The sequence below is a fragment of the Conger conger genome, chromosome 1 (genome assembly GCF_963514075.1).
Source record: "Conger conger chromosome 1, fConCon1.1, whole genome shotgun sequence".
NCBI lineage: Eukaryota > Metazoa > Chordata > Actinopteri > Anguilliformes > Congridae > Conger > Conger conger.
The window spans coordinates 67,502,573-67,521,455 of record NC_083760.1 but is presented as its reverse complement, the minus strand read 5'-3'; the positions used below and the strand labels follow the sequence as shown (position 1 = coordinate 67,521,455).

The 18,883-nt window shown below is 47.2% G+C and overlaps 1 protein-coding gene across 3 annotated transcripts in view; it reads right to left on the bottom strand.

Annotated features, from left to right (window-relative positions):
• Window positions 1-18,883, bottom strand: part of setd2 (SET domain containing 2, histone lysine methyltransferase) — a 35,397-nt gene that overhangs the window by 10,324 nt on the left and 6,190 nt on the right. For all 3 annotated transcript variants that reach the window (XM_061218534.1, XM_061218525.1, XM_061218518.1), the window contains 14 exons: window positions 14,787-14,808; window positions 9,587-14,445; window positions 9,234-9,365; window positions 8,879-9,007; window positions 8,295-8,418; window positions 7,740-7,817; window positions 7,449-7,546; window positions 7,059-7,203; window positions 5,982-6,116; window positions 4,983-5,102; window positions 2,796-4,184; window positions 2,643-2,691; window positions 1,793-2,108; window positions 543-1,266 (listed from right to left, as the gene is read on the bottom strand). In XM_061218534.1, coding sequence (XP_061074518.1) covers window positions 543-1,266; window positions 1,793-2,108; window positions 2,643-2,691; window positions 2,796-4,184; window positions 4,983-5,102; window positions 5,982-6,116; window positions 7,059-7,203; window positions 7,449-7,546; window positions 7,740-7,817; window positions 8,295-8,418; window positions 8,879-9,007; window positions 9,234-9,365; window positions 9,587-14,445; window positions 14,787-14,808 — 8,320 coding nt within the window. The remainder of the gene's footprint in view (window positions 1-542; window positions 1,267-1,792; window positions 2,109-2,642; window positions 2,692-2,795; window positions 4,185-4,982; window positions 5,103-5,981; window positions 6,117-7,058; window positions 7,204-7,448; window positions 7,547-7,739; window positions 7,818-8,294; window positions 8,419-8,878; window positions 9,008-9,233; window positions 9,366-9,586; window positions 14,446-14,786; window positions 14,809-18,883) is intronic.

Sequence of the window (18,883 nt, the reverse complement as noted above, 5' to 3'; positions counted from 1 at the left end):
CGATAACTAATACGAGAGCATTTAAATGCCAATTCTTTTTTAACATTAATAGGAGCTTCTGGACTTCCTACTAAAGCAGATGCTGTCAATCATACACTGTACCCATCCACACACAACTATATCACAAATCACACGTGTACTGACCCTTAAACGAACAATGTGCACTGGCAGTCTAAACAATACACTGGCCATTATTATTGTCAAATGTCTTAAGTCTGCTGAACTGCAATGCCGCAATCAGAAACTGCCCGTAGCTATGGATATACCATTTGAATAATTTGACATTCAAATACCTCTATGGCTTAACAAGATAAAGTATTTAAATAACTGCAGCCAGCTTTATCCATCAAGCAAGCAATATATAAAGCACTACTTATTTGAAGACAGAAATTCAGACATTTACAAATAGTGATAAAGACTACTCCAAAATGTTTGTTAACTGATCCGAATGGATGATGTACTGATCCGAATGGATGATGAACATAGAGAAGATGAAGCATTCGGCCAGCAGAGATCAGTGGCATGGCAGAGCAGGGGCTGACCTGTATGACGGGGGCGTTAGCCTGCGGGTAGGCGGCGGGGATGCTGTACACTGCCTGGCAGGGCTGGCCCTGGTAGTAGATGGCGGCCTGCGGCTGGCCTGCGGGGGCAGGAGGGTACTGCTGGGCGGGGGCGGCCTGCACCGTGAGGGCCTGCTGTATCGCGGGGTCCCACAGGGGGGCGTAGCTCTGCTGCCCCTGCACCTGCGCGCTGGCCGCCTGAGCTGGCATGGAGAGGACGGCCACAGAGGGGTCCTGGGGCGGCACGCCGGGCGGCGCGTACTGGGGCGTGCCCCCCTGGGGGAGCTCCAGGGCCGTGGCCATGTGCTGGAGGGCGGAGACGGGCGGGGCCTGCGAGGTGGGCGAGGGGGAGGCCAGGCCGAGCTCGGGGAGCAGGGGCTGGGGCGGGGGGGTCTGCTCGTAGGGCAGGGCGGGGGCCCCGGCGCACAGGGGCTCCACGGCCGGGGTGGGCAGCAGGACCTTGCCGGCGTTGGGGTTGGTGGGGTCCACGTAGGCCTGCATGGGGTAGCCCTGCGGGTAGGCCAGGAAGCCGTGGGGGCTGGAGGAGTAGGCCAGTGCGTCGAAGGCCAGCGTCTGCAGCTGCTGCTGCTTCTGCGCCTCCCGCTGAGCCACCTCCTGCTCAAACAGCTTCCTGCGCTCCTCCGTCGTCAGCTTGTTGCGCTCCTTCGTGCGGCCCTTCTTCTTGCTGCTGTTGGGGTGGTCGTACCTAAGAGGGGAAGGGGGGTGTCAGCCTGGCGGGGGGTAGAGGTGAGATCTCTCACCAAAACTGCACTCGTTAGCAGAGGTGGAAAGTCCAAGGGTCAGACAGTAGGGGTCCTGCCATGCATTTCGTCACCCATGAACTGCCAATTAATTCTACCTCCTGGCAGAAGAATGTTGCTAATTAGCAAATCCAGGGGATTGGAAGAACATACTGGGGAGGACTTTTACTTTTTGAACCTAAACTTTCCGCCTCTGCATGTTAGTTTTATTTTATGGATGCTTTATTGCCAATTTATTGCTGTTTGTATCGTACTCAAAGTTAAAGAAAAGGAACTGAATGAAGGGATTTCATGTGATGACCTCAGTGAAACCGAACAGCGCCGAGCAGCAGTGGAACCGAACAGCGCCGAGCAGCAGTGGAACCGAACAGCGCTGAGCAGCAGTGGAACCGAACAGCGCTGAGCAGCAGTGGAACCGAACAGCGCTGAGCAGCAGTGGAACCGAACAGCGCTGAGCAGGCTCTGTCTCACCGGTCATCGCCGCGGCGGCTGCTCCGGTCGTAGGCCGACAGCGGGGGCGAGAGGGACGCTCTGCGACGGCGGCGCTCCGTGCTGCGGGGCGTCCTCTCCGAGTCACGGTCCCGGTCCCGGTCTCTCTCCCTCTCACGGTCCCGGTCCCGGTCCCGGTCTTTGTCGCGGTCTCGATCCCTGTCACGGTCACGGTCCCGGTCCCGATCCCGGTCCCTGTCTCTCTCCCGCTCCCTCTCCCTCTCCCTCTCCCTCTCCCGCTCTCGACTGCCCGAGGGCGTGCGAGAGGAGAGGTAAGAGTCTCTGTCACGGCTGCGTTCTGCATGGACACAGACAGGGTGCTATTGAGGAGAGGTGCCTACAGGACTCAACCACTAAGGTATTTCTGCAAAGTACATAATAACAGGACATTTCAGAAGACATCACACTGGATAAGGAGACCGCCTGAGCATACACATGCTGCAGCTGGGCCATTCCAAGCCAACTCCAGGAGGTTGCACTATAGCACCTCCTGGATTTCTTCACCTTCCCCCCCCCCCCATCTGTGTTTCGGTAGACAATGATGACACAAAATTTCAGAGAATATGAGCTTCATACTAATTTTGTTTTGCTGGTAGAACCATTTAAAGTTTGCTGGGTGTCGTGATAAGATTTTGTGCCGCAACGCATTCTTCAGCGCAACTTTGAATGGCTCTACCGGCAAAACAAAATTTAGTACAAAGCTCAAATTTTCAGGTGTTCTACATCTCATCAGTATCTGCCAACACAAAGAAAAAGAAGAAAATCCAAGAGGTGCTATGGTGCAACTTTTTGGAGCTGGCGTCACAGGGAAACAGCAATGGGAGAGTCCTACCGCTGGGCTCCTTCTCCACCTGGCTCTTCTTGGGGATCCTGTACACCTCCTGCAACGTAAAAGAAATGTTAACCTCCACACTCATGATTCTCACAAGACTCTCCCCAGTACTAGACCCGCACTCTTCTCCAAGTACGCTGGGAGCAGCCCTACCTTCAGGTCCTTCCAGTTGTCCAGCAGTCGTGCAGCCATGTCGGACACATCCACAGGCCTGAGCGGCGGCTCCTGGCTCCGCTCGCTTTCCACGTCCGACACGCCCTCCTCCTCGTCCTGCGATGGCGTCTCCACGGCAACGGCATCAGCAGTGGCAACAGTGGTCCCCAAATCGGTGGTCTCTGCGGCAGACTCGCACGCTGCGGTCTCCCCTGGTGCAGGTGGATCCTGCACGCACGTGGCCTCCGCTGGAGGCCCACCCTCTGCTGGAGGCCCACCCTCTGCTGGAGGCCCACCCTCTGCTGGAGGCCCACCCTCTGCTGGAGGCCCACCCTCTGCTGGAGCTAAACCCTCTGCTGGAGGCCCACCCTCTGCTGGAGGCCCACCCTCTGCTGGAACTAAACCCTCTGCTGGAGCTAAACCCTCTGCTGGAGCTAAACCTTCTGCTGGAGCTAAACCCTCTGCTGGAGCTAAACACTCTGCTGGAGCTAAACCCTCCTCTGGAGGTGCTGCAGATACTGCCTCCTCTGCAGCCACACCCTCCCCTGCAGTCCCCGTCTCCACCACGCCCAGCTCCACAGCCGCAGAACAGTCCACTGCTTCCTCTACCGCTGGGACCTCTTCCACCTTGGTCTCCTCCAACACAGGAAGTTCCTCTGCAGGGGCGGCCTGGCTGGGCTCTTCTGTTTGAGACGCCTGCCCTTCCGAATCCCTTTCGGTCTCCGAGGTCACAGCCAGGGGCTCACTCGCCTCCTCCAGGCTCTCCTTCTGCACCCCCTCTATCTCCACCTCCTGATCTACCTCATTCACAGGCTGGCTCTGTTGTACCTCAACCTCCTGGCCCGCAGTCCTCTCCTGCTCCCCCTCTGTTTCCATCTCCGCAGGCTCCTCACCCTCGGGCTTGGTCTCAGCGGCGGTCTCAGCGGCGCCCTCTGTGGGCTCTGACGGTTCCTGCGTCTCCAGCACCGCGGCCGAAGGCTCCTCCCTCGCAGCGTCCTGCCCCACCCGGCTGCTCTCAGCGGGCTCGGCCTGCGAGGAGTCATCCTCCTCCTCCTCCTCCTCCTCTTCCTCCTCGTCCTCCTTGCCGTCGGAGGCCTTGCTGGCGTCCGAGAGGGCGCTGTCCAGGCTGTTCTCGCTGATGATCTTCAGGCGGCGGTACACGGCGCGTTTGGGCGTGTCTCCGTCCAGCTCCTGGGGCTTCACAGGCGGCCCGTCCGGGGTGTTGAGCGGGGTCTGGGCCCGGGAGGTGTTCTCGCTGGAGTACCCGTCCTGCTCGGCGGCCGGGGGCAGGGCCTGGTTTTGGGCCCAGCGCTGGATGAACTGCAGCACCCGGCTCTCCTCCAGCATGTTCTTGGTGGAGATGGGGAGAACCGCCAGGCTCCTCATAATCTGTGCACACACAAACAGGCCTGCATGTGACCGGGCATATCTCCACAGAAATCACTCAGCAAGTGCCACAACACACTTTCGGTCGATGTAAAACATTTAACTACCACTACAATCAACTCAATCAAAAAACTAGAATTTTAACAAGGTGATGTATTGCTACAATAAAAGATCCTAATCATTTCCCCAAAGTGAATGAGCACTGCGCATGACTTCGCTTTACATTACACACCTTCTTCACTTTGAAGGAGCTTTAATGAGATGACTGATATGTGGAATATTTCTTTTGAAAATTCATTAGCCATGTCCACAACATCACTATTGACCAATTCCAAGTCATATAATGCGCATGTGTGCATCAGTTGCAAATGAGTCCAGGAAGAAGGCAGTAACACACCACCCTTAATTGAGCCCATACTGGACTATTGAAAGGTAGTGTTAATAATTATACAGCCAATATAAATAAAGGCAAATATTTCTGTGTCATAAAGACACAGGTCTCAGATTCCAACTTCTTGTGATGGTATTTTGACTGAAGGAGTAATAACATTTTTCCAACTGCTTGATTAATAATTGATTTAAAAAAAACTCATTGCCAAGCTCACCGAGTCATCACTGGATATGAAAATAATTGAATGCTATAAATATGCCAGTGTGGTCATACAGTAGCATGCATTGTACGGGCAACAGGGCAGTGTAGGAGCATAATCGGTGCACTGTAAGCTCCATGATAAGGGCTGGTTTGTGTCTGAGGGGAAAGGGGGTGCAACACTCGTTTGTTTTCTGGTCCCGCCTCCTCACCTCCAGCTGCAGCTTGATGTTGTTGCCTTTGGCCTCCGACAGCTCCACCATGAAGATCCACAGCAGCGAGAGTCCGTGGTGATCCAGGAACTGCTTTAGGCACGCGGGGTTCTGGGTATTCTGTTCAGGGACACCGCAAAGTCACACATGCAAGAACGTGTGCGGCACGCCTCGTGTCCAAAGGAAAGAACAGTGAGGGGCGGCTGTCCTCCACCGTCAGCTGTGCGTAGCAGTCATAATGGAGTCGCAGCTGCACAGGCAGCTGTTGCCACCACAACAGTCTGAGTGACAGCCGTTTTCCAAGGAATTCATTTTCAGTGCCCAGTATTAATATTGAACATTTCATGTGCATGTAAGGACGTGTTGCATCACACTTTACTGATCGGAGTACCAAAACAACAAGGGGCCAATCATTCATGCTATGTTAATTAGGGTAAGAGCGTGTTCTCATTTTGTCTCTGTGATCTGCTGAGAATCTGAGCGATCCGCTCTAATTAGCTTCATTCATTTTATGTGCGCCTCTATTACAATTTCACAACCCTTTCAAGTGCATGGTTGTGTCGTTTTCCATGATTAAAAAAAGGTGCTACATTTGGAGAAAATAATTACACTCCAGTCATGTGCCCTACCACCCCCGTGGCTCAGATGGTAAAGGTATGTCTGGGTGCTAAAGCCCCAGAGGGAGATCTCTGAGTTCCTGATAATTGGGCAGGTCTGTAGTAGTGGGATTCATTCCACCTCATCCATCCCTCTTAATAAATACTACTGCATTGAAACACTCAAAGCACCCACAAGTTGCCAGTCACCAGAAAGATATATACATCCTATACAGCATATCCTTTGAAGTGCCATCTTTCTAGTAGTGCAGAGCGAAAAATAGTTAGATGACTGCCTCAGTGCATGTGCTGCTGTTAACACTAACCCATTATACCTCTTTTCCAATGCACATGCATAACCTTTCAGAACAGATCCGATCACCCTGAGCACAGCGAAACTCACCTGGATGAGCTTCAGGCAGGTAAGTTTCTGTTCCATGGTTTCTACTCGAACCATAAGCCGACAGAGCGAGACCACTTGCTTCTCATCGGACAGACCCTCGCCATTCTCTAGCAATGCCTCCAGCTCCTCATCCACCTGCAGGGGGAGATAGTGAGTAGTGAGTGTGTGGCATGGGGCACACAACTGGCCCCAACTCATTTTCATGAACCACCCCTACATTCATTGTATGAAATGAATCTTCTCAGTTAATCAAGGTGGAACCAAACACACTGTGCATAGGCAAGTTGAAAACATTTTCTCAGAACAATTACATGTGAATTTTCAGAGTTATTTGTGGAATTACACTGGGACTGCTGGCAGTCTCAGCGCAATTAGCCTGAAGCTTACCAAGAGCTGACCCAATTCAACCAGGAGACACTTCCTCCCCATCACTCTGGATAATACAGACCGTCTTACCCTAAACAAGCCTGATATTCATTCTGAGCAAGTAAAATGGATCAATCAATCATTACATAACTGGACTGGCCAAGTTCAAATAGCATTCATCAGAGTGTGACAATGACAATCTCTTAAAGTTATGAAATGCAAATATAAAAATTAGGCATGTTAGGCATGTTATAAAGGTAATATGGAAGATATACTGGTGTGTAGCCAATGACGAAACAGGACGTTGGCTTGCTGGAGAGAAGACGAGATCGGCAAGCTGAGGAAAATGCAGCAGGGGATGAAAGTGTAGTAGACGTGGTTTGTGCAGGGTCACAGGGCATGAAACTGCTGTGAAATTACTTTTCCACAAAATGTCCAGAGAAAAAACATGGACTATATATGCCTGAGATTGATGCTGTTCGGTTGGTACAGAACCCTTAGAAAGGTGACAATTTGTGACTATGTACAAGGAGGTAACAAGACACTTAATACCAATTTTAGAAAACGTTAAGTTTGTATTTTGAGCAGAGAAACGAATCTATATATAAATGTGTAGATAGTTGTGCACCGGACGGAGCAACAGATCACACGCAGCCAAAAGCACACAACGACACAAGATGCACAGAACCCTCCCATGGAACCCATCCTCACCGTAGTGAGCGCGCTCACGGTGTCCTTCTTCCGCGTGCGCTCTTTCTTCATCTTTCCGCCTGCAGCCCGGACACTGACCCGGTTCTCCCCACCCAAGAAGCCCCGGCAGCTCGGTGCTCCGCAGAGGCACTTCTGAGCCTCTTTCCTGTAAGGGCAGAGAGGTGACCAAATGTGGATAATGATGCGAACCCCCTATCACCCTTTTCATATCCCTACACCACCATTAAAAAAAAGAATTAAAAAAACCCACTGTGGAAATGCTACAGAAATTGGCGGCAAAAATATTCAAGCTTCTATTTTTTTCCCCCAATTCATGCTTCATTTTCAAGGCAAATATACAGTAATGTAAAATACAGGCATTAGACTGAACAGTGTACATGCACAACGTACCCATATCTCTGGAACTGGTAGTCGAATGTGAGTTCAGTGCCAGCCGTCACAGGCTTGGTGGTGAAGAAGCCAACTCGAAGCTGACCGTTTACGGTCCACTAGACAAAGAAAAAGCAAGGCCAAGTGTTCAAAATGTAGGCCACCATATCTGCCACTGGTGATGCAAGCATTATTTAAATCCAGTTTAAAAAATGAGCTATTCTGATGATCCCGGCATTTTATGCCTTGTCATGATTTCTGTTGTGTTATGACCGTTCCGTGGGTGCGGGAGGCTTCCTGCCCCATACACACCTTCTGGGTCTCACAGTTGGGTTCACAGCTGTGGTTCATGAAACGAGAACAGTTCCCCTTCAGCGTGGCATCAATGATCTAAGGAGACAGACACAAATATATAGCACAACTTTGGTCCTCATGATGACAAACACCAATAACTCCAAAGGCAAACAAAAGCCTAGAATCAAGACTAGATACTGAAAGCTTTCATATACCTGCATTAAGGAAGAGATTGAATACACGTGGCTCAGAAACATCTGAGAAGCCAACTGTCCAATTACTTTTCGTCCATAAAAATGGGGGGACGATGCATAAAAAGGGATGAAATTCCTAATTCCTACACAAATCACCAGATAAGGATGTAAATACACTCAAATTAAAGGTGACCGTCTGCTCTTTGACCTTGTATGCATTGATTAGTGTCAAATCCAATGCGCCAGAGCTGCAGAGCCAAAAGAGCAGAAGTTGTACCACTGTCCAAATAATTAACGACTGCATTGAATACACTACGACCAGTACTACATTTGAACGCGCCACTCAGTTGAACGATGGCAGAACCATTTCTCTGCTCACCTCATTGTTCTTAAGAGCCATGAAGTAGTAGTGGATGTTCTTGCTGCGGGCGTACTCTTTCACACGGGCCTTGAACTCCTTGTGATCCAAAACCTCCCCACAATACTCCAACACAAAGGTGTTCCTAAACATCAGGCAAACATAGGAAGGCTCGTCAGACTGCAGCAGCAGCTGGAGCAACAGGTCTCACTCCTCTGTGATGATTTACATTCGCCCATGAACATTATGTTCACGCAGTATTACGTATGCTCTCACACAATGTCTGAAAATTGTATGCAAGAAACTATGAGCATTTATATTTTCAGTGTTTTCCAACATTATTCATACCCCAGATAAAGACTGGCAAAGACTTTAGAACATAAATACAAGAATATATTTTATCCACAAACCTTAATGAGAGAATTACAATAGATATGCAATATAGCGTAAAACGATAACAAAGCCTCTTGATTGTGAGTGATGTGGTTTTACTTTTGATGTTCTTTATCAAAAGTAGCATCTCCAGATTCTAAACCACATCGCTTCCGCTCAGCCCCAAACCCCACTCCACATCTTCCTTTCAGTACAGCAGCAGTGATACTCACGATACCAGGTCCTTAGCGGCCCTCAGGCCCCAGCCCTTGCTTTCTGTCAAGATGACCTCAAAGTCTGCATGCTGCTTCATCTGAAAGCGTCGGTTGGAACAGTAAACACTATTCAGGCAACGCGACGAGCTGCCAACAGAGATGGGAATTAGAGAGGGAAGCAGAAATTTGAATATTGGAAATCATGGATGACAAGAAAATCAGGCAAAATAAGACAAGGTTGAAATTAATTCACTGATCAGCCAGTCACATTCCAGCTAAAGTTTTTCTTCCAACAAAAATGATGTGAACAAAAGTGATTAAAATACCCTGCAAGCATCAGAAGCATGGTTACATTTGTAGGTATGGGACTCACCACTCAATCATCAGCAGGCGGTTGAGGCAGTCTTCCCCACAAGCTGTGGCTCCACGGGATCGTTCCTCCCGTGACAACACTGAGCACTCGCACTGCATTCGTTTGATGTCTCGATGGGACTTGCTCTTTTTCCTGCTCGGACATGAGGAAACAAAATAGAAATGCTCATCTCAAAAATTCACACTTGTACACAATTCCCTGGGAAAAGTTACAGAAAAGTTTAAACCTCGATTCTTAGCCATTATATAAATGCATTTCAATTGCCTAAGGATGGATATTATCTGAACACAAATGTCACAAAGAAATGGCCAAAGCTGGCAATACTGGAAAAAATGTATATACTGCTCACTTACCGTTCTGTCAGATACAAGTTCTCTTCTATCAGGTCAAAGTAAGGAGGCATCTTTTTGGCCTTAGCCAGCTCCTTCCAGGCAATAGAGTCCTGGAAATTCCGCAGACTAAGCAAGGGCCGCGCAGCCACAGCAGCTTGGGTTGGGGTCTCTGTAGTATCTTCAGAAATCCGCTCTCTCTTAATGGGAAGCCCCGCGTCAGCCTCATTCTCAGAGTCAGACTCCAGCTCTTGTCGTCGCTTTTTCGGTGGGCCCCTACCCCGGTGAGGCCTTTGACCATCCTCACATTTGGGGGTGTCAGGAATGGCCGTACTCTCAGGGGTGGCACTCACAAGACCCCTACAATTGCTGCTAATCTCATGGGCTTGCAAAAAAGAGGAAGATGAGGAGGCTGGAGGGAGGTCACAGGACAATGTGGTTGTTGCGTTGTGAGGCATCATCCTCCTCCGGCTCTCATCATCATAATCGTTAGTCAGAGAGTCAGGCTGGACCTGGCTAACGGGCTCACAATAGTGTGAAGGCACAGGGAGGTAGACCGGTCTGCAGCTTTCAGACACGTTGTGTGTGCTCCAGAAACTGCTACCCTGACCACACACCTGTCCGACGGCAGAGTTGGTGAACTGGGAAGGCTTTTGGGGCTGGATGCCATAGCTGCTGTCTGGTTGCTGGTAGGTACTGCTTGGCTGTTCTGGTTGTGTAAAGTCCCATCCCAGGTTATATCCATCTTTGCTGTCAAAGTCATCAGAGCCAGAGAAGTCCGCCTGTTGGTAATGGTACATCCTCTTACGCCCATGCCAGCTGTCTGGACCATCATAATGCTGAGGGTATCCAGTGTCAGGCTCCCTCCAGGAATCCTCAAGGTGGAGAAAGTTACCAGCATGGCTCATCGCTCCCAGGGTCTTTGGTTTCATATTGGTGCTGGGGATTTGTTCCATGCGCTGCTGAGCACTGCGGGCAGCCTCCACTTGGCTGGTGCTGTCAACCATATTGCTTTGGGACAAATAAGCCACACTTTGGGAGGCAAAGATGGGAGGTTTTACATTTGCAGAAGCCTCAAGGCTATGCTGACTGCCCACAGATAGCAGAGTGGAACATGCTTTCCCAGAGACCCCTCTGCTGACGCCTTCGTCCCGGTCAGACCCTTGGCTGCTGGGTTCCATCCAGCTGCGATCCTGCCACTCCACGGGTGCTTGCCCAGGGCTGTCACTGTGGACAGGGGATGAAGTAGGCCCAGCTCTGCTCTCCAGAGTAAGGGAGGAATTCTTTGGCACAACAACAATAGAGTGCAAACGGTTCTTGGGAATGCTGCAGTCATCAGAGTCAGACTCTGAGTCTTCTGTGTCACTCTCTTCACTGTTGCCTTCCACATCCCGCTCAAAGGACACGTTGCTACTCCTACCAAACTTGTTCCTCAAAAGGCCATCCTGCTGTTGCTGGCCACAGTCTTCCCTCATCCTCTCTTGATTCTTATTGTCTACAAATGAGGAGTGGCTAGATTTTGGAGGGGCATTAAGGTTCTGACCAACACAGGGTTTAACATCCTCTGCCTCAAGGCTAGTGTCACATAACTGAGGCTGAGGTAATGTTTTTGATGGACCCACCTGCTCTTGCAGTTTGATTTTCTCCTGAAAACTCAGAGAGCCATCCACTTGCATTCCCAGGTCTTCCTTTTTTACAACGACAACAAGCCTTTTAGACAATTTTGGCACCATGTTTAAATGAATTTGTGCTGACAGGGAACTCTCCTCATGCCTAAAACTGGATTCTTTCTTTAAGATTGTGTCCTCCAAACCAGATTCTTTTGATAAGTCTATACTCTTAACAGAAATGATTTTTTTCACAGGAGACTTAGTCTCATTGAAAGGTATTTTCGGAGAGTTCTCATGGTCAGAGTTGTCCTCACCAACTATGTCCCAGCGTGATTTTTTCACATTCATTTTTTTGTTTTTTAATAGCTCAGACTTCTGATGTTCAGGTTTGTTCAACTGCTCTGCGACCTCTAGGCTAGTTTCACACTGACTAGCAAGCAAAAGTTCTACAGTTTTAGTGTTCTTCTGCAAGAGATCGCCACCGGGGAGTTCTTCAACAGAAACCACTGCCGCTGGCTTTGATTCTGTTAGACTCTGTCCTACTTGAGGGAGATTCTGTTCTAATATCACAATTTTGTCAGTGCAGAACAGAGAATCTTTACCAGAGCAATTAGAGGAGGCCTTTTCCACGTTTCTCTTGTTCTCTGTGGAGTCTTTAGCGATTTCAGGCTGAGCATGATGAGCACCTTCTGAAATCTCTGGGACACTTGTTTTCATGAAGGTACCATCATGCAAGATGTTACTCAATATGGGGACCAACTGCTTGTTTGCAGAGAAACAATTTGCAACTTCAAGGCCATCACTCATCTTACAGCTCATTGATTTGGTTTCTGCTCTACTGTGGACTAACTGAAGTTCTGTTCCATCTGAGCCTTCTGATGTAGCCACACATGTAACATTGTCATTTAAAGGGCCACAAAAACTGTGGTCATTAGGATGAATTTGATGATTGAACCCTAATAAACTGGACATAATATTAGGCTGACAATGGGTGACTTGTGTCTCTCCATCATTGGAGAGAGTTTTGCTCAATGGGTAACCCTCTCCTGTCTTTTGCAGGTCCCTGACTGTCTCAGAGTGTTTATCAGGCAAATTGATGCATTCATCAAGGAGATCACTACCTTGGCTTGGACTAGGCTGGCACACTGGTGTTGGACTTGAATCGGGCAAGGTGTGTGCTTGCGGGGGTAAAGATTCCAGATTTTGAGATTTGGACTTGGAGCGCAGACTATAGGTGGATGCCTGCTTGGCCCTACAGCAAGCAAGCGTGTTGCAAGAGTCCGTTTGTTCAGTGCCCTGAGGCACCAAGCCATCGGAAGAGCAAAGCTGAGGCACAGTAAGGGGTTGAATTCCTAAAATGCTGGATATAGTATCAGCTTGGCCACCTTCTTTATGGTCTCTTTCTTCAAATGGGCAACAATCAGCTTGCTGAGAATCCACGGTTTCCTCATTTTTGTGATGGCTGTCAGAATTCAACTTTTTTTCTGGACTGGTCAACATGTCCTGTGATTGTCTGTCAACTCCTTTGAGCTTAAACAAGGGCTTAGGTGACATTTGCAGTGAACTTGAGAGGTCTGTTTTTTCAGATGTTGTGGCTCCTTGCACTTCTGACAAAGAGGAAGAGGAAAACTGAGCCATGTCCTTCAAGTGACACTTCCCCTCCTCCTCAGAGTCAGAACTACAGGAGGTGCTTTTCTGAGCCATTTTTTCTGAACTCTGGGGACTGGTATTAGGTTTGGAAGAAGATTTGTGGCAACTCTCATGTTTGGAGGAGGTCATGCTGGACTTCTTGTAATCTGGTTCTGCTTCTGGAGAGCTCTTTTTAGCTTGCTCAGAGTCCATGGTCCGCCTAGAATATCTCTCAGACCTTGAGTGTGACTGTGTCCTTTTCTCAGACTCAGAGGAACGAGAGGACTCCAAAGATTTGGAGTCCTTGTCAGATTTTGTGCAAGAAGATGATGATTTAGAGTCTCTGTAAGAACTAGAACGGGTAGACGACCGGTTGGAGTCACTGACTCTGTTACGAGTCCTACGGTGGTCATCCTCAGAGTCTGAGCTATCACGAGATCGATGTTCAGTTCGAGAGCGAGATGATCTCTGTTCACGATGTGGAGAATTCCTGTGTGACCTACGCTCAGAGTCCCGGTAGTGGGACCGGTCTGATCTTGATAGTTTCTCGCTCCTTGAGGACCTCTCAGCTCTGGAGTAGGAGGAACTTGTTCTAGTGCCTCTAGAACGGGAACGGGACCTTGAGCGGCTCTTTGTTTTTCTTCTATCTTTGTCTGAACGGGAGGACCGTGAGGATGCTTGTCTTGACTCACGATCAGACTTTGAATGGCCAGCTAACTTTTCATCCTTTTCTGTCCTTGCATTAGACAAAGTCTTTTCTATATCCTCCCCTCTCGAACCAGAGGAGTTGCTCTTAACCTCCTTGCCTGAAACATCAACCTTCGCTGTGCTCTTGAGGTCACCCGACTTCTGGCTGGAAGACGTCCGCACAGAGTCAGCGTCGGACTCTGAGCCAGGAAGTGTGCTGTCTGACTGGGACTGGATCTTCCTGTGCTCTACATTTTCTGCATACTCTGTTGCTCCACTTCGGTCCTTGTCCTCTTTCCCAATATGGGAAGTATCAACAGGGCCTTTACAGGGTTCTAGATTCTCCATAGCCATTTCCCCCATGGATGGTTCCTCAGGGGCATGGTCAATAACAGTGTTGTAGTGAGCTTGGGGTGGTGGGTTCTCTGCTTCAGGTTTGGCTGCAGGCTTGAACACAGCCTCCTGCTCTGAGGAAGGAGGCTCCTTTATTAAGTCACAACCTAAGGGCTCCTTCTGAGTCACCTGCTCCAGACTGGCAGAGACACTGAGGATCTGCTTCTTGAAGTGCATTATCCCAGGATCAAGCTTGGCTTTTGGGGGAGAGGGGACTGTAGGCGGGGGTGCCAGGGGTTCTATGACAATAGGAGGAGGCAGCGGCTCGGTTTGTTCATTCTTACAGATAGCTTGCAACCCTACTCTATCTTGGGGGGGTGACGCGGCAGGATGAGTGGCAGGGAGCTGGAGATCACCTAGTGATTTTTCAGGGCTGGGGGGGGCCAGAAACAAGTTTTGTAAAGGTTTCTTTATCTGGCTGAAACTGAAAGAAACCTTCTGCCTGCCTTGCTCTTCTAGATTCACCTTAGACCTGGTGCCTCTTGGCAGGAGGCGGCTAGACCCAACATTTTTGGGTGAGAGGCCTTTCAGTAGGGTGGACTTGGAAAGGCTGTCATTCTTAGCCTGCAGAGGGCAGCAAAAAATAAATAAATAAATAATAAAATAAATAAAGTATACCAAACAGCAAGTCCTCCTTTACTTGGCAAGTGCCACGTTCAATGCAAGAGAAAGCAACAATAAAAGCATTTTACAATTAGATGTGACATGTTTTACTCTAATATACTGTTGTTTATCAACCCTTTTTCAACTCATGTAAATGTTTTGAGTATGACAGATTACATAAATCCCATAACCATTACATAATTACTGTAATTATACTTTCACATCACATTTGCCACACATTGAGGGGTTCCATTCAATGGAGAGGTCTGTATGAACCTAAAGTGAGAATAAGCAGAACTTACCACCGCATCAGCTCCCTCTTCTCTGTGGTGACCCAAGCAGATCCATGAAAAAAGAAAATAACATACACATAAGAAACTGGTACTGCAGTGTACACAGCAGCTATGAGCTCTTATGCACACTTCATGGACAATTGAGAGAAACAATTTAGTTGTGGGGGACATATGGCTTTATGAACCCCAAAAAAGTGGAACAATAATGTTAACACAATGAATTAATTTCCCAAACTGTTGACCCATTTCCCACACATAAAACTTCCATTAGCATGCTGTACTGACAATGTTTTTTTTCCTGATCAAGCTTGCAAAAAATAATCTTTCAAACACCTGTATGAGTGCAGTGTACAAACAAAATTATTTTAAACCATTCACAAAAGTCTGTCGGTCTAAACAGCACCCAATTCTGTACCGATGTCTCTGAAAATGCAGTGCATTAATGTGTAAGTGACCACAACGGCTAGTGATTTATTAAAGGTCCCATACTGTGTGCTATGTGGATTAGAAAGGAGTTGTAGGTGCAGTAGAAACACTGAATGTATCAAAATGCACAATCCCCCAAAAAAAGACACACAATCTTCATTAAGAAACTGAATTTAAACAAGCCGTTTGGACTTCCATTGCATGCTTCCTGTCACAACTGTACACTCATTTGCATATGTCCAACTTCAGCACAGCCCACCTTGTAGCCAGAAGAAATCCTAGTGCTTGGCACAGATGGCATTCAGTTCATTGCAAAGCTAGCCAGCCGATCAGAACTGAGGTTAATTGATATTAATGAGCCTTAAAGACACAGTCACTAAAACAGCCAGTTCTTGGTCAAATTCATTAGAGGCACTGGAGAATGGGCATGTGAAACTGGATAGATCTTTTTTGGTAATTAAAACCACACAAATGTCTTCTTATAGACATCAAGACCTAAAATAAAACAGTGGAAGTGCGCACAGTGTGGGACCTTTAACGCCGCGCTGCTCTGAATAATCACCGAATTAAAGATGCCCCAATACAGTTGCCTTTTTTCAGTGAGCAGCCTCAAAAACATGTGAAAAATTAAATCTATAACCCAAGTCCACACTTTAAAAAGGGTTTTGCTACAGACCAGTGTGGACCAGTTCAAACAAGATGGTTATGACAACACTTTTTCATGCATCACCTTATGGAAGTTCTCAAACTATCTTTTACCAGCTTCACTGGCATGGATAGCATTAAACGCTACCAGTTATAATGCCTGATAGGATCCTATCGTCATTTGAAAATGAAATCTATCAAGAAAGCACAAGCATGCAAACTACTCTGATTGGCCACTGTACGAACAGTCATCTTTACACAAGAGTTAGCACGACTGCGTGATGCATACATCCAGAGACTCACTCCTTCCCACCTCTGTAATATTGGGGAGAAACTACAGGGATTCTAATCCCATCCAAACCGGTACATGAAACGGCAGACATCCCTACGTAGTAGGCAAATTACAGCGCAGACATCGTTAGTGAAAGTAAACCTGTCCAAACTGGGCTTAAGATAATTTTGTCTAATATTAGCTTGACTCTGGTCAAGTACTATGACTGGATAGTACTTGATCAGTGTGGGAAAAGTGGAATTTTGGCTAGTTAGTTAATCCTGTGGTACGTTTCCACAACCGGGTACAGAGCACTTCATTTTTCCTCAGAGAGTTCACAGAAAAGAAAGGTAAAAATTGTTGTTACACAACCAACAGAAACACAGGTCGTGGCTACTGCCCCAAACGGCCTGTGATTCCTGGCTACAGGCTTCCCTTGGCTTGCCTATTCACAACCGCAACGAATGCATATCAATGCAAGGAACCAAAATACTGGAAAATAGTCCCAAGCTAAATGTACATTTTGTTTAGTTTAAGTAAATTTGGTAAAAATAAATAAAAAATAAAAAATTAAAAAATACTGTGTCAATGTTGCATCTAATGACTCCGATGCAAAATGGAAATAAATGGCTTTTCGGGTTGAATGCTCAGAATTTGGACAGAAAATGTCAAAAAGTCCAAATTAGACCAAATTAAATTGAAGATTCTGCATACAAAACTCCTTAGTCCAGTACCCGTTTGAAGTACAGCAGACATATGCAGGGCTGTAGCAGTTGTCAAAGATCTCTGATGACACACCTTGATGGAGAGCAGGCTGATGTTACCATTAGAGCAGATAAATTTAATTTCCTGTCTTTTGAGGCTTTCGGCAAATGCTAACTTTCACTTAAAATGTAGCTTTTATTAATATTTAATAATACGAGTGAATATACGCCATTCCCAGTGTTTTGTTAAGAATCTCTCGCCCCCCAAATGGCCTTTCTAGGCAATGGCTAATGGCACCAGCTGGCTTCTAGGGACTGGCCACACTGAAGAAACAATACTGAGGCTGTGGTAGCTCAGTGAGGCTGCTAGGCAACAATGCTTGCACCCTGGGGATTGACGGGTTTTTTTTTTCTTCCCTCCTATGACCTTCATTTCTGTACTCTTCCACAATGACAGCAAAGGGGAAGAGGGAGGAGTTAAACTCCTTTACTGCATGCAGAAAGCAATGGAGCAGGGGAAGAACTGACACGGAGAAAACCGAGTTTCTTGCAGGGTTCAGAAGAAAGTCACCCGGCCTCCCTCCACCACAGTATCTGCAGGTTTTGCCAGGAGGCAATCACAGTGGACAAGATTTCTCATTTGTCCTGCGCATTCCCCAAACTCAAAATTCAGGAGAGAAACCATACAATCCATGCAGACAACACAGAAGCAGAAGTAGCTGGCAGTCTCTCTGGAGTATCTCACAGCCCACAGGAACAGGCTGACTGCACAAAGAAACGGGTGGAAACGAACAGGGGGCAACAGCGATTAGGATGCTCAAGGTTGGCATTTATAGTATATATTTATAGAGTTTATAGTCCTTCATAAATGCAGCGCAGATATTTTACGAGGGTTCAGGACTTCATCCTGAGTTTGAAAAACAATATTTTTTGGCGGAAAAACACATGCAGTTGTATGGACTGGTTGTCCTTCAGCATAGCAGATCAGTCAAGGTCACACAATTTGTGTCCATAGGCTAAACAGTCACGTCTTTAAATCTTAGCATTCGTCAAACCAAAATGTGGCCATCAAGGAAAGAAATTTAAAATAAATAGCACCTACTACTTTATGTTAGTAGACAATATAAACTCATGCTTATATACATTTGTTACATTCCAAATTAACCACTAACCACTACACCTGCACAATTTATTCCTGCCATTCCATTTCATAATTAATTGACTAAATGAAACCACTGCACAGTTTGAAAGTATTGCTTAAAATAGAACCTCAAAATTCACCAATATATTCATTAAATTGTGAACCCTGAAACATTGCACCACTGCAATGTGATACAGTAACAGGAAGACACTTGTGGACAAATGCTCAGCATCTTTAAATTAGTCACCGCTTAAAGACAGCAATTAAGACTTGCCGATTAGGGCAATTGTTTTTAAATATGTACAATTCTTATTGAAAATATGTTTAAGAAATTCCCCCTGTGGTTGTCTAAACATTCCTTGCACATTTCACAGCATGTTGCAGAGCTTCAGATGTGAAAATGCTGCAGGGATGCATACAAATAATGACAATGTTCCAGGGGAGTAGCAGTTGCTTCAAGGGTGAAAGTTCCAAAACTTTCCTTTCAGAGGCCCAGATAAGCAATCATTCAAAGCAGAGCCCAATATATAATCAACATCGCAACAGAAACTCAATTCCTTGTCCATGTCCATTCAGTCAGAAGCTTAAGACCATCTAACAGTCAGACCAACTGCACGAAATGTTAATTTTTTAAAGAACCAACTTTAGTTTAGTTTTGCCAAAATAAGACTGCAAATGGAGCACATACACCAAATTAATGACAACTTACAAACTAGCTACACACACGGTGCACATTTTGAAGTTCCTGCAGGTATATGTACACATTATGTAGGATGGCAACCTTTTGCTAGCTTCCATGAGATGGCTAGTAAACCAAATTGGACAAAATCATACCTAATCCAGACGGCATAAATCTATGCTCGACTCATCATTAGCTCTTTTCAAGGGTTTGACAGCACCTGTTCTTAGAGAACTGGCA